At 38.5% G+C, this 13,577-nt stretch overlaps 1 protein-coding gene across 24 annotated transcripts in view; it reads right to left on the reverse strand.

Annotated features, from left to right (window-relative positions):
- Positions 1 to 6,967: 6,967 nt before the first annotated feature.
- Positions 6,968 to 13,577, reverse strand: part of LOC102134704 (adenylate cyclase type 10-like) — a 40,682-nt gene continuing 34,072 nt past the window's right edge. For 10 of the 24 annotated variants that reach the window (XM_074038108.1, XM_074038110.1, XM_074038107.1 and 7 more), the window contains 9 exons: positions 13,087 to 13,259; positions 12,458 to 12,614; positions 10,259 to 10,463; positions 10,073 to 10,169; positions 9,466 to 9,584; positions 9,082 to 9,199; positions 8,470 to 8,668; positions 7,729 to 7,942; positions 6,968 to 7,198 (listed from right to left, as the gene is read on the reverse strand). In XM_074038108.1, coding sequence (XP_073894209.1) covers positions 7,751 to 7,942; positions 8,470 to 8,668; positions 9,082 to 9,199; positions 9,466 to 9,584; positions 10,073 to 10,169; positions 10,259 to 10,463; positions 12,458 to 12,614; positions 13,087 to 13,259 — 1,260 coding nt within the window. In that variant the 3' untranslated portion in view covers positions 6,968 to 7,198; positions 7,729 to 7,750. Of the gene's footprint in view, positions 7,199 to 7,728; positions 7,943 to 8,469; positions 8,669 to 9,079; positions 9,200 to 9,465; positions 9,585 to 9,725; positions 10,464 to 12,457; positions 12,615 to 13,086; positions 13,260 to 13,577 lie in introns of those variants that run through there. The other 14 variants (XM_074038118.1, XM_074038115.1, XM_074038129.1 and 11 more) reach the window with 11 other exon arrangements.

Here is a 13,577-nt window from a genome sequence, read left to right on the forward strand (position 1 = left end):
TCAGCCTCCCGAGTAGCTGGGACTACAGGCGCCCACCACCTCGCCTGGCTCATTTTTTGTATATTTTTAGTGGAGACGGGGCTTCACCGTGTTAGCCAGGATGGTCTCGATCTCCTGACCTTGTGATCCGCCCATTTCGGCCGCCCAAAGTGCTGGGATTACAGGCTTAGGCCACCGAAGTTAATTTTAAAAGAGAAAAATGATATAACTAATACATAAAAGAACAGATTCTTTAAAATAAAATGAAAGAGACACTGTTAGGCAACTTAAGACTGAAATAAAAAATGACAAAGGAGAAATAACACAAAGACAATGAAAAATATAATGAGAGTATTTTGTGTCGAAGCTGGGAGTATTGATGGAATGGGAATGATGACAAAGGGACCTGAAATAACTTTTTTGGTTGAAATGTTCTCTATCATGATTGTGCTAGTGATTACATAGGTATATATATTTGTCAAAAACCTATCGCTAAAATGGGTACATTTTCCTAAATGTAAATACTGTTTTGATAAAATTGGCCTAAAAAATAGTTGAAAGACTGTTGAGGAATAGTTAAAATAATTTTAGAGAGAAAAGAGCCCTTTCAAGAATGAACCAAACTCAGAAGCCATAAAAGAACTCATACATTAAAACTGATACATGCCAGAGTAAGAACCTGTGAAAACTCTCTCCTCCAAAAAGCAACAAGAAGGCCAGGCGTGGTGGCTCATGCCTGTAATCCCAGCACTTTGGGAGGCTGGGACAGGTGGGTCACCTGAGGTCAGGAGCTTGAGACCAGCCTGGCCAATATGGTGAAACCCCATCTCTACTAAAAATACAAAGATTTGCCGGGTGTGGTGATACATGCCTGTAATTCCAGCTATTCAGGAGGCTGAGGCAGGAAAATTGCATGAACCTGGGCAGTGGAGGTTGCAGTGAGCTGAGATTGTGCCATTGCACTCCAGCCTGGGTGACAGAGCAAGACTCTGTCAAAAAAAACCAAAAAAACAAAACAACAACAACAAAAAAAACAGCAACAAGAAACAAGAAAACTGGCAAATATATTCAGAATCAACTTTTTCAGAACTCTGGAAATTAACCAAAGACTTGCATCAATAGAGGGAATGTTTACTTAGGAAAAATGTCTTTCTCCCTATCTATTTGATTTAAAAGAGAACTTCATAGATTAACAATTATAAAGCTAAAGTTAAAATTATCTATTTAACACAACATTTAACACAACAGAAGGCAGTTGATGAAGAGAGGCAAAAAGACATAAAACAAATAGAAAACAAACAAAATGGCAGGCATAAATCTAACTTTATAGTAATTACATTAAATGTAAATGGATTAAACATTCTAAAAGGCAGAAATTGGCAGAATGCATTAAAAATACATGATCCAACTACATGCTGCCTATAGGAGAAAAACTTTAGATTAAAAAACACAAGCTGGTTGAAAGTGAAAGAATGTAAAAACATATACCATGAAAACTAGCTAAAGAGAGCTGGAATGATTATACAAATATCAGGCAAAATATAGAGTTAAGACTTAAAATTGTTACTAGAGATAAAAAGGACATCATAATGACAAGAAGGTCAATCCATCAAGAAGATACTACAATTATAAATATATATGCACCTAACTATAGGGTTTCAAAAAATGTGAGGCAAAAACTGACAATTAAAGGAAGAAATAGAAAAGTAAAGAGTAATAGTTGGAGACTTCAATATCTCACTTTAAGAAATGGATAGAACAAGTAGACAGAAAATCAGCAAGGAAACAGTAGACATGAACAACTCTATAAATCAACTAGACCTAACAGACAGTTATAAAACACTCTACCCAACAGCAGTAGAATACATATTCCTCTCAAGTGTACACGCAGCATTCTCTAGGATACACTATATATTAGACCATAAACAAGTATCCATAAATTTAAAAGGACTGAAATTAGACAAAGTATGTTCTCTTACCATAATGGAAAAAAATTAGAAATTAGTAACAGAGGTAAATTTTGGAAATGCATAAATACGTAGAAATTAAACAACATACTTCTAAATGACAGCTGTGTTAAAGAAGAAATCACAAGGGAAATTAGAAACACTTTGAGATAAAAATATAAACACAATATACCAAAACTTATGGGATGTAGCAAAATCAGTGCTTAGAATGAAACTTATAGCTTTAATCACCTACATTAAAGAAGAAGATCTCAAAACAGCAACCTAATCTTTTACTTGAAGCAACTAGACTGAAGAGTAAGCTAAAATCAAAGCAAGCAGAAGGAAGAAAATAATAAAAATTAGAACAGAAATGAATGAAATGAAATAGAGAGCAGAAAAATAATAGAGAAAAATCAACACCACCAAGAGTTGGTTCTTTGAAAAGATCAACAAAATTGATAAACCTTTTTAAGCTACACTAGCCAAGAAAAAAAAAAAAAGACTCAAATCACTAAAATACAGAATGAAATTGGAGGGACAACTACTGGCATTAAGATATGAAAAAGGATTATAAAGGAATACTATGAGCAATTATATATCAACAAGTTAAGATAACCTAGGTGAAATGAACAAATTCCTAGGAAGACACAAATTACTGAAACTGACTCAAGAAGAAATAAAAAATTGAATAGATCTATAACAAGTAAAGAGGTTAAATTAGTAATAAAAAAAAAAAACAAAACAAACAAACAAAAAAAAAACACACACACACAACGAGACGCCCAGGCCCAGATGGCTTCACTGGTGAATGCTACTAAATATTTAAAGAATTTAAAAACCTACCCTTTACAAATTATTCTAAAAAATAAATGAGAAGGGAATTCTTCCTAACTCATTCTATGAGGCCAGTATTACCTTAATCCAAAAAACAGACAAAGAAATCACAAGAAGAAACAAAAACAAAAACACTACAGACCAACATCCTTTATCAATGGAGATGTAAAAATCTTCAACAAAATACTAGCAAATAGAATATAGTAACAGATAAAAAGCATTATACACCATGACAAAGTGGGATTTATCCCAGGAATGCAAAGTTGATTTCACATATAAAAATCAGTCAATGTGATATTATACCATATCAATAGAACAAAGGACAAAAACCACATGGTCACCTCAACAGATGCCAAAAAAACATTTGACAAAATCTGACACCATATCATGTCAAAAATACTCAACAAATAGGAATAGAAGGGAATTTCCTCAAGATGATAAAGGCCATCTATCAAAAGCATACAGCACACTTAAAGGTGAAAGACTGAAATCTTTCCCCCAAGATTGGGAACAAGACAGGAATATTCACTCTTTGCCACGTTTATTCAACATTGTACTAAAGGTTCTAAGAAAGAGAAATTAGAAAGGAAAAAGAAATAAAAGGATTCCAGACTAGAAAGAAAGAAAAGCATCTATTTTTAAATGACATGATCTTGCATATGTAAAATCCTACGGAATCTAAAAAAAAAATTTAGAGCTAGTAAGTTCAGCAAAGTTCCAGGATGCAAAATCAATACACATTATCTAACTTGTCTGAGAAAAAAAGAAAACTATATATACACAAAAATCAGTTGTATTTCTATATATACTTGCAATGAACAATTCAAACATGAAATTTAGAAAACAATTCCATTTATAATAGTATCAAGAAGAATATGATATTTAGGCATAAATGTAACAAAAGAAGTCTAACATTTATACATTAAAATGACAAAATATTATTGAAATAAATTAAAGAAGACCTAAATATATGGAAAAGATATCCCAGTTTCATGGATCAGAGGACTTAGTATTGTTAAGATGGCAATTCTTCCCAAATTAATTATAGATTTGATGCAATCCCTATCAAAATTACAGTTGTCCTTTTGGCAGAAATCGATAAGCCAATCCTAAAATTCACATGTAAACACAAAGGACCCAGAATAGCCAAAACAATTTTGCAGAAGAAGAGTACAGTTGAAGGATTCACACTTCCTGATTGTAAAACTTACTATAAAGCTACAATAATCAAGACTGTATGGTACTAGCATAAGGATAGACATATAGACCAACAGAATAAATGGAGAGGCCAGAAATAAACCCATTCACTTAAGATCAACTGATTTTCAACAAGGGCGTCAAGACAATTAAATAAGTGAAAGAATATTTTGTTTAAAAACAAATGGTGCTAGGACAACTGGATAGCCACATGCAAAAGCATGATTTTGTAACATGACCTCACATGATATACAAAAAGTATCTCAAAATAAATTGAAGACCTACATGTAAAAGCCAAAATAAAAAGTCGATTTTTCTCTCCTGGAAGAAAACATGAGTAAATCTTTGTGACCTCAGATTAGTTGATAGTTTCTTAGATATGACACTTAAAGCACAAAGATCCAAACTAAAAAATAGATACATTGACTTCATCAAAATTAAAAACTTACATTTTGCAAAATGATTTCGTCATGAAAGTGGAAAGACAACTTACAGAATTGGAGAAAATATTTGCAAGTCAAACCCAATAAGGGTCCAGTATGCAGAATATATTTTTAAAACTTGTAATATGCAGCAATAAAAGGCAAAAACTCCAATTAAAAAATGGGCATATAATTTGAATAGACATTCTCCAAGAAGATATACTAGTGTCCAGTAAGCTCATGAAAAGATGCTCAACATCATTAGTTACTAAGGAAATATAAATCAACATCATAAGATACCACTTCATACCCACTAGGATAGCTATAATAAAAAAGACAAACAAAAGCAAGTGTTGGCTAGGCTATGGAAATTGCTGGTGAAAATGTAAAATGGTACAGAGGCTTTGGAGAACAGTTTGACAGTTCCTCAAAAAGTTAAACACAGAATTTCTGTATGACCTGGAAATTCCTGGAAATGCCAAGATAGGTATATACTCAAGAGAATTGAAAGCCTATGTTCACACGAAAACTTGTACATGAATGTTTACCATAGCATTATTTATAACAATAGTTAAAAACTGGAAACAACCTAAGTGTCCACCAAATGATGAACAGATAAATAAAATGTGGCATCATGTGCCACAATGTGGTACAATGGAATGTTACCTGGCCATAAAGAGTAACCCTACACCATAAATAAACCATGAAAACATTATGCTAACTGAAAGAAAAAGCCATGTATAATAATTCCATTTATATGAAATGTCCAGAATAGGCCAATCTTTAAAGACAGAAAATATATTAGTGGTTACAAAGATTGGGGAAAGAGGAAATGGGGAGTGACTCCTAATGGGACCAGAGTTCCTTTCTGGGGTGATAAAAATGTTCTGGAATTAAGATAGTGGTGATGATTGTACAGTCTTACAAATATACTATAAAGCACTGAATTGTATACCTTAAAAGGGTGAATTTTTTCTCAATAAAAAAAGTGCCAAAAGGGAATGCCAAAAAAAAAAAAAAAAAAAAAAAAAGGATGAAGTACTGCAGGGTGTTATTACCTATCACCACCATTTGTGGGAAAGAAGGTTGCAGTAACTATATACTATTGCTTACATGTGCATAGAATAATTTTGCTAGGGTACACAAGGAAGTGGTAACACTGATTATCTCTGGGGAGGGCAACTGGTGTCTGGAAGACATAGATGGGAAAGAGTTTTTCACTGTTATACACTTGTTTCTTTTGAATTTTCTACCACATAAATGTAACATCTACTTTTAAATATAAAAGCTGAACCAATAATAATAGCTACCAGTCACTGAGTGCTTACTATATGCCAGGTGCTTTATAATCATTTAATCTTCACATTGACAGTCTTTTGTCCTATTTTTAGGACAAGAGGATATTTTATCTCCATCTACAGAAAAGGAAACTGAGGCATATAGAAGGATAAATTATATGCCCAAATGAATGCAGCTAATAAGCAGCAGAGTTAGAATTTCAACCGAGCCTATCTGGTTCCAGAGTCCTCGTCTGGATTGCTACTCTATATTACCTCCCAGAAATTTAAAGGAATGAGGGAGGAGGACAGAAAGTGGGTGAAAAGAAGAAAGGAAGGAGTAAGATGGGAGGAATGCAAGGGGGAAGATGAAGGGAATAGAGGGACAGGAAAAAGAAAGGTAGCAAGAGGGAGAAAAGTGGAAGGAGGAAATGTATAGATTAGATTGCATGATTTAAAGGGTAAGTGCAGGCCTCCCTTTCATAAACGTCTCCCTTCCTGTCCTTAAAGTTCTGATCTTGGCCATTTGAAGAGAATAGTAAAGACTGGGTACAGGAAAGCCTAGTTCCCATGAAAGCCTGCATAGCGTAGTATAATCTCTGGAATCAAATCTGAGTTAGAAGCTCAGCTCTATCATTTTGTGGCTATGTTTGTTGGGGTAAACTCTTTCTAGGCTTCCATTTCTTCATCTGTAATATGGGATAATAATAGTACTTGACTCACAGAATTGATATAGGATTTAAACAATGTATTTCAAGCACAAGTAAGTAAATAACAAATTGCAGCTATCATAACATTAGCAAATTCACTCTATGGACACTAGATGATTGAGTTACAAAGTGTAAGAAATCAATGGGAAGATCATACTCAGTGGAAGAAACACCATCAAATAGATAAAGGCCAAAGATGGCAACTCCAAAGAGAAGAAAAAGGGAGAAAGCTAAAGTTACACATACTTTTGGCAACTTCGCAGTTTTACCTGGGAATGGCCAAATCACACAGCACAAAGGAGAAATGGATTCCCACAACCCTTTGTACCTCTCAAAAGACTCCTTGACTTCTTAGGAGCCCATCACCAAATCTGTGCCAAAAGAGGGCAACACGAAGGCACTCGCACTACCAGCCCTCCTTAAGTAATGGCAATTTCTTTATTAGGGTCATAGTTTTTCATCTGCTAATGGATCTCACCTTACAAAAGATGGAATCAGTTCATCTTAAAGCCTTCCAGGCCTCCTGTCTACTCCTGGTTTTAACTTCTGGTAGAGTTGTGCTAATGACTTTTAAGAGTTAAAAAAAACTAAGCGGCACGTTTTAGAAAAAAATAGTCTTTTATTTTGATAAACATATAGATAGCAGTAACTATAAAGGCTAGTATACTTAATATGTACACTATATATTTAAAAGGAGAATCTGGGGCATTTCCTTGTGTTATATACAATAAGAGAATCATGGTCCCTTCAGCTTATTGTTCTTTTAACACATACATCTTGAGTTTCTTCTGCATCCTTGTTCTCCTTGACATCAGCCACTCTGTTAAATCCTGAAAGAAGGAACATAAAGAATGTGATAAATACAAAGAATGTCCTCAGCAATTACAAAGTTAATAGCGGCCCTGGGAAAGAAGGAGATTTGTAGGGCTCTGAGGAAAGGAACTATATTCTTTCCTCTCCTTTTCTTGCCTAATGTTATCATTCACCTTCACAGACATTACACTGTGACTTCTAAGACCTTTTTCTCTCCTTAGTGACCATCCAGTTATTCCAAGGAAACAACCCAATTGCTTTGGCTAAAAGCAAGGAAGAACTTTCTATGCCTAAGGGTTACCAATACTGAAACAAAGAGCTGAGAGAAGCTGAAGAAATTGCTGTTTAACAATAGAAGGGATTCCTATCTGTCCAGGCAGGGCCTAGCATTAGGAAGAGGATTATACTTACCTCTGGAGCAAGGACTAACTCCTTACATCTGTGTGTCCCTTTTTACTTCAGAAGTGCAGCCTTTGACTGCTCATGAGTAAGAATCTGAGACTGTCTTTATGTCTCTCACACAAGGGTTCCAGGAAGAAATGCTTACTCTGTATTCCTAAATTTCTTTTCTAAGAGTTATTTTCCTGCAGAAATTCTCCTTTTATCCAAATCCTGGTCAAGCAAGTGTCAAAAGGTCTGATGCTGTTAGTCAGGGACATGAATTCTCTCTTTTCACATCTCATTACAGAGGCCTTAAGCTCAGATACCCACTGGTGATAGACAGGGCAGGTCACACATCGAGAGAAGAACTCCTTAAAGTACTGAAAGGAAAGGAAGGTCCATTAGCTGTGGGATTAGTGCATCATTCTCCTAACATGCCACTTCATCAGAACTTACAAAGGTCCTCATTCAGCATATTCACTCATGGCTGAGGGAACAGGAGGAGTTACTGATGGCAAAATAGGCCTGGAAAACTGGTTTTGGGATACAGAGGAATTGCAATGTGTTTTAGACTCAGAAGGGCTGTAGGGAGATGTGTCAAATTACAGACTGAACCATAGAGTACAGGTCCACTGAGCAAGGCTAAATGTTAATATTTTAATGATACTGGGTAGTAGCTGGCAAAGGTGGAAAGAAACCCAGTCCAGAACTAGATACAATAATATCTGGCAGGATACATAAGGTAGGTGGAAACTTTCTAGGTGGAGAAACAAAGGATTCAAAGAGTAAAGGAAGATAGAACCAGTAAAAGGGAAAACACGGAAGAGATGCAGGTGGTAGAAAGAGCATCACAGGGTAGAACTAAGTGAATTAGGTGTTAGTTGAAGGACAGCTGAGAAACAGGTACCTCAAGGGTTTGGCTGCGAAGCTCTAGAGGAATATGCATGAAGATACCCTCTGGTATTTTCTGTAACATTAGCACATGGCACTCTAGGAATCGGACAAAGCCATGTGCACCAAATAGCGAAGCATTGGTTCTTTTCACCAACTGGCAAGCCTTGGAGAAATAGTGCTCAAACAGGCCCCACTGTGATTCCTGGGCAAACCTGGAGGAAAAGAGTAATAGCTCTCAGCAATATCTGCTGCTTACCAACCATGACTTTTGCTTAAAATCGTCACTTCTTTAAGGCTCTAAGACCTTCTGGACAGTCAGAATTGTGATGCTAGAAAGTGATCAAGGCTACTAACTCACATACAAGGAAACTTAAAAAGAGACCAATTATATTCAGCCTTGCTATGGGTTACTCTAGCAGTTAAGTGTAACCCTAATTGTAACCCTTGACCTACAGGCCAAAACCTGTTAAAGGACAAAAGCCCTTTTAATAAGATGGGAGGGTATGGGAGGTGAATGGTCTTTAAAAGTTGGTTAGAGATGTTCAACAGTCCTGTCAGGTGGGGAGAGACAGCTTAAATGACTTAAATGTCTATCCTTTTCCACAACCCTTGAGTAAGACATTACCACATGGCCAGGGAGGAGTGGACCCCCAGCATGACATTGCTCTGAGAGGTCAGAACACGGCTGTGCTCGTAGATTTGAACAAAACGCAGACACTCACTAAAGGGCCGAAACAGCAATCCTGTGGACAGAGAAGGTAACCACGCTAGTATATACTATCAGTGTAGGAACCAGGGTATAGAAGATATGTGATACGGGGAAGGAAACAAGACCCCAAAGGCAGACACCCCTGAATCACAACATGGTTCCCAGACTTTAAGGAGCCAGAGGTCAGGGGCAGAGGCCATGCCTGAGGGACAGGTTCATGACTGCCTGTATTCCAAACCTAGAGCCCCATCTGAGGTCTGAATCCCTCAGGAGTACAGCAGAGACCTGTGCAAGATTTACCTTTTCCGTAGAGCAGCAGATCTAAGCAAGCAGAGTAAAAGCAGGCCAGGCCAAGGACATCATAACCCTGAGAAATGAGCGCCCACTGACTCTCCAGTACATGGACACACAGGCCAAATCTGCCGAGAGACAGAGCCACTGGGACCAGCTAGGGAGTGAGGAGGATGGGTAGGAAAGGAAGGGGTCTTACACCTTCAAAGCAGCCTAACATCCTTTAGATCTCTTCATAGCTCTATTTATATAGAGAACATCTATGCCTGGGATCAGACCTATCTCTAGGCAAAGGAGGTGGGAGACTGCCTCTGAGGCAGTTTCCAGGGTCTTCAGCTGCTGCAATTCTCTATCTCCCTGCAGAGTTTTTTTTTTTTTTTTGAATAAAGTTTGTCCATGAGCCCCCAAGTGCTAAGGAATATATAGTAGCTCTGACTCTGCATTTCCACTCCTGATTCTTCCACACTTAAGATAATGTGGCTGGAGTGGCCAAGGGAAGGATATCCCGGGGTGTGGAAATGGAATAGCATCTCCCTCTCCACTCCAAACTTCTCTGGGAAAATATACACACCCCTCTTAGGAAACAAATACAAATGACAGAAAATGATCTTAATACTTCTTCTTCAGAAATGCAGATCTGAAGAGAACTGAGAGAACCAGATTCTCCAGAGCTGGTTTCTTGAGGTGTCTGCATATCTCACGAGCTTGAAAACCTGAGGAGGTTCAAAAGCACCGTGTGAGGTCCAGCTGTGAACATGTACTCTCTAAAAGCCCTAGACCCACCATCCCTAAGTCCCTTTACCCAGCTTGATGGAGAAGTCAAGATGGCCAAGGCAGAGCTTGGTGTAGGCCAGGGCCTGCATGAGCTGAGCTGTGGCCAACAATCCCTCCCTGGAGAACCAACATAAACTGCTTTTCTGAATGGCCATCTGCTCACAGTGCAGCCACTTGTCCTTGATGCCCATGCTCTGGGAGAACTGAGAGAGCTCCACATAGGTAGAGACAACCTGCAGGGAAACAAACACAGGGCAAAATATTCCCATTGTACATTCATGTAACATTTCCATTTTGTTCCTTTCCTATGTAAGAGCCTATTATGATGCCTTGCTGCTCACTCAGTCTAAACTCCTGGTATCCCACAACTTGCCTCCAACCCAGCTAGAAAAATATGCTCCTTCTCACCCCTACACTTCTAACTGGATCATTCTCACTGCCTGTTCTTTAAACAAACCACTTTCTCTACATGCTCCTGCTTTTCCTCTCCAATCCATGACTTTCCCTTTCAAAACACTGATTAAACTACCTCTTCTTTGTTTTCTAATTTAAGACCTCTGATATTTGCTCCATAGAGCTCTTCAAGGCTGCTGCCTAGATCTCTATGTAACTATGTGCACATCTGAAATAGTGTTCTATATAACTATGTGTGCACTTGAAATAGTGTTCTCTTCTTGGAACACTGTCTTCCCTAGCTTTCCAGCATGCCAGGCTCTGTTGGTTTTCCTCCTGTCTCCCTGGCAACTTATTCTCAGTTTCTTTTGCTGGTTTCTCCTCACCACTCTGACCTTTTAACACTGGAGCTGTTAACAAAGTCCCTGGAACTTTTCTATACTAATTCCCTTGGTGTTCTCACACAGTCCTGTGACTTTAAACAGTATTTGCACACTAATGGTTCCCATATGTCTATTTCCAGCTCAGACCTCTCCCATGAATCCCAGACTTGAATATTCACCTGGACTCATATTCACCAGACTTGTCTCCACCTCGATGTCTAATGGGCATCTCAAATAAAATATGTCTAAAGCCTAGCTCCCAAATCTTCCCCCAAATCTGTTCTTCCTGCAGACTTCCCTATCCCAATTAAGAGCATCTCTGTCCCTCTAGAAGTTCGGGTCACAACTTTTTGGATTATCCTTGACTCTTCTTTCCCTCACATCCCAGAACTGATCCATGAGTGAATCCTATTGCCTCTAAACCCCCAACCTTTTTTCCCCACAATAATCAAAGCCATCACCATCTCTTGCTTAGATTACTGCATTAGCTTCCTAACTGATCTCCCTGCTTCCTCCCTTGTCCCCTTCATGTTACTTTCAACACAGCAGACAGAATGATCTTATTAAAATATAAGTAGATACTGTCACCCCTCTTCTCAGAACCCATTAATGGCTTCCCATCTCTTTCAGAGTAAAAGCCAAAACTCCTACAGTGGCCTATCTAGGGTCTGCACCATTTGCCACCCCACCCCTTCCCGGTCCTTCTGACCTCATCTCTTGGTTCACCCTCCTCTTCTTCCCCTCCAGTCACACTGTCCTTCAAACACAGAGGATATGCCTTGAGCATTCACTGTGCTCTCTGCCTGGATACTCTACTCCCAGACAGTCTGACTTTCTCGCCTCTTTCAGATATTTACTCCAATGTCACCTGCTCAGCAAAGCTTTCTCTGACCACCTTGTTCAAAACTATACCCCACCCCTCACCTCACAGAACTCCATATCCCCTTGCCTCCACTTTATTTTGCTCCACTGCATTGATTATCACCTAACATACTGTATATTTTACTTATTATATTTCCCTGGAGTCAAGATCAGTGCCTGGCATATAATAGGTGTTCACCAAATGGTTCATTGTTGAATATGTGGATAAGACAGAGAGAAAGGTAAGACACTAAAATGAGGAAGACACATTTCCTTTTGTTTTTTTCCTAAATCAGCAGTTTTAAATCTTTTTTAGATCACAGGCTTCTTTGAGAATCTGATGAAAGCAATGACCCCCTTTTCTTCCTCCTGCCAGCCCCCAAAGGTTCTTTTGAATATACACATAAAATTCTGCATTCAGTTCTGGGAGTTCACAGATAATCTCATACCTGGAAACCCATCTATAAACTGCAAACTGAGAAACTTCACTTGAACACATGATCAGCGTTGTCTGGGTTATTGGAGAACCATGCTAAACCAGGAACTTGGTTTCTGAGTGAGGTCCAAAGGTAAAGCAAGGACCTGCTTACCTGGGCTTCATTTGCAAACTCCTCGGCTGAATTCTTCTGCATAAGAGTAGCCAGGCAGGCAAACCTGTAGCTACTGGCTGTGGCCTCCAGGTTATAGAGCTGCCAGAGTAGGGACAGGCAATGCAACTGCTGCTGCAGAACTGCCAAATTCTTCTTACTGTTGCAAGGCACAGGGTGGTTAGCACACCCTTATTCTTTACTAATGCCCAAAGTTCCCTCCCTACAAGAGCTCCAAGTCTACTCATCATGGGGCCATCTACAGATGTCCAAATTCAGAAACAGTCCTTGGTTCCCACTACTCCTAACTGCATATGCCATTTTAATTAATCCCCCTTGATCAGGAAAAGTTCAGCGAGAGGTTTCAAAAAAAGATTCATTCTTTAAATCCCTATTTGCTACATGTAATTGGCTGGGGGAGTAAGGTGGAAGAGTTAGAACTGTATGTTATATACTTATTTGTTACATGCATATATATATATATATATATATATATATATGCTGACTGTTATATATCTTGTTATCTGCTTGTCTGTTAGATGCTTGAAGATTATTTGATAGAAAAAGAGTAGTTTTAGGTCAAAAAGGCAAAGCTCAGGCTAGTTAACTACAGTCTTAGGAAGCCTTCTCACTTCTCACTAGGGTTGTTTGGAGGTTGGCTCAGGGTACAGGGATGCCAATACTTTTCCAGGAATGTCTGGAAAAGGACACCAAACCAGGTCCAAGGGAAATTCCTTTTCAGCAGCCGAAGGGCTTTCCTAGCCAATTTTTTGGCTAAAGTGATGTGTCCCATGTTGAAACAGACCTGGAGATGGGAAAACAAGAAGAATTAATGTAAATACAAGGTTTTGGATATAACACACTGGCTCTTTCATTTTGAGATGTGTAGTTGGGGTTACTGAGGTGCTAAGAGTGAGCTGAGCTAGAGCATAGCCTGGTTAGCAGTCACCCTAACAAGCACCAGTATGGCCATAAGTGAGTAAAGGGTTGAGAAAGTAGGATTATGGAGAAAGTATCCTCCTTTCTCATCTCCCACACATTTGTCAGTGGGCAGTAGAGGAAGGCTGTGATTTAAAATGTGATGCTGCTAGAGTGAGAAGGGATCGTCATTTGAGTGGAGACT

Source organism: Macaca fascicularis, chromosome 4 (genome assembly GCF_037993035.2).
Source record: "Macaca fascicularis isolate 582-1 chromosome 4, T2T-MFA8v1.1".
NCBI classification, from domain to species: Eukaryota; Metazoa; Chordata; class Mammalia; order Primates; family Cercopithecidae; genus Macaca; species Macaca fascicularis.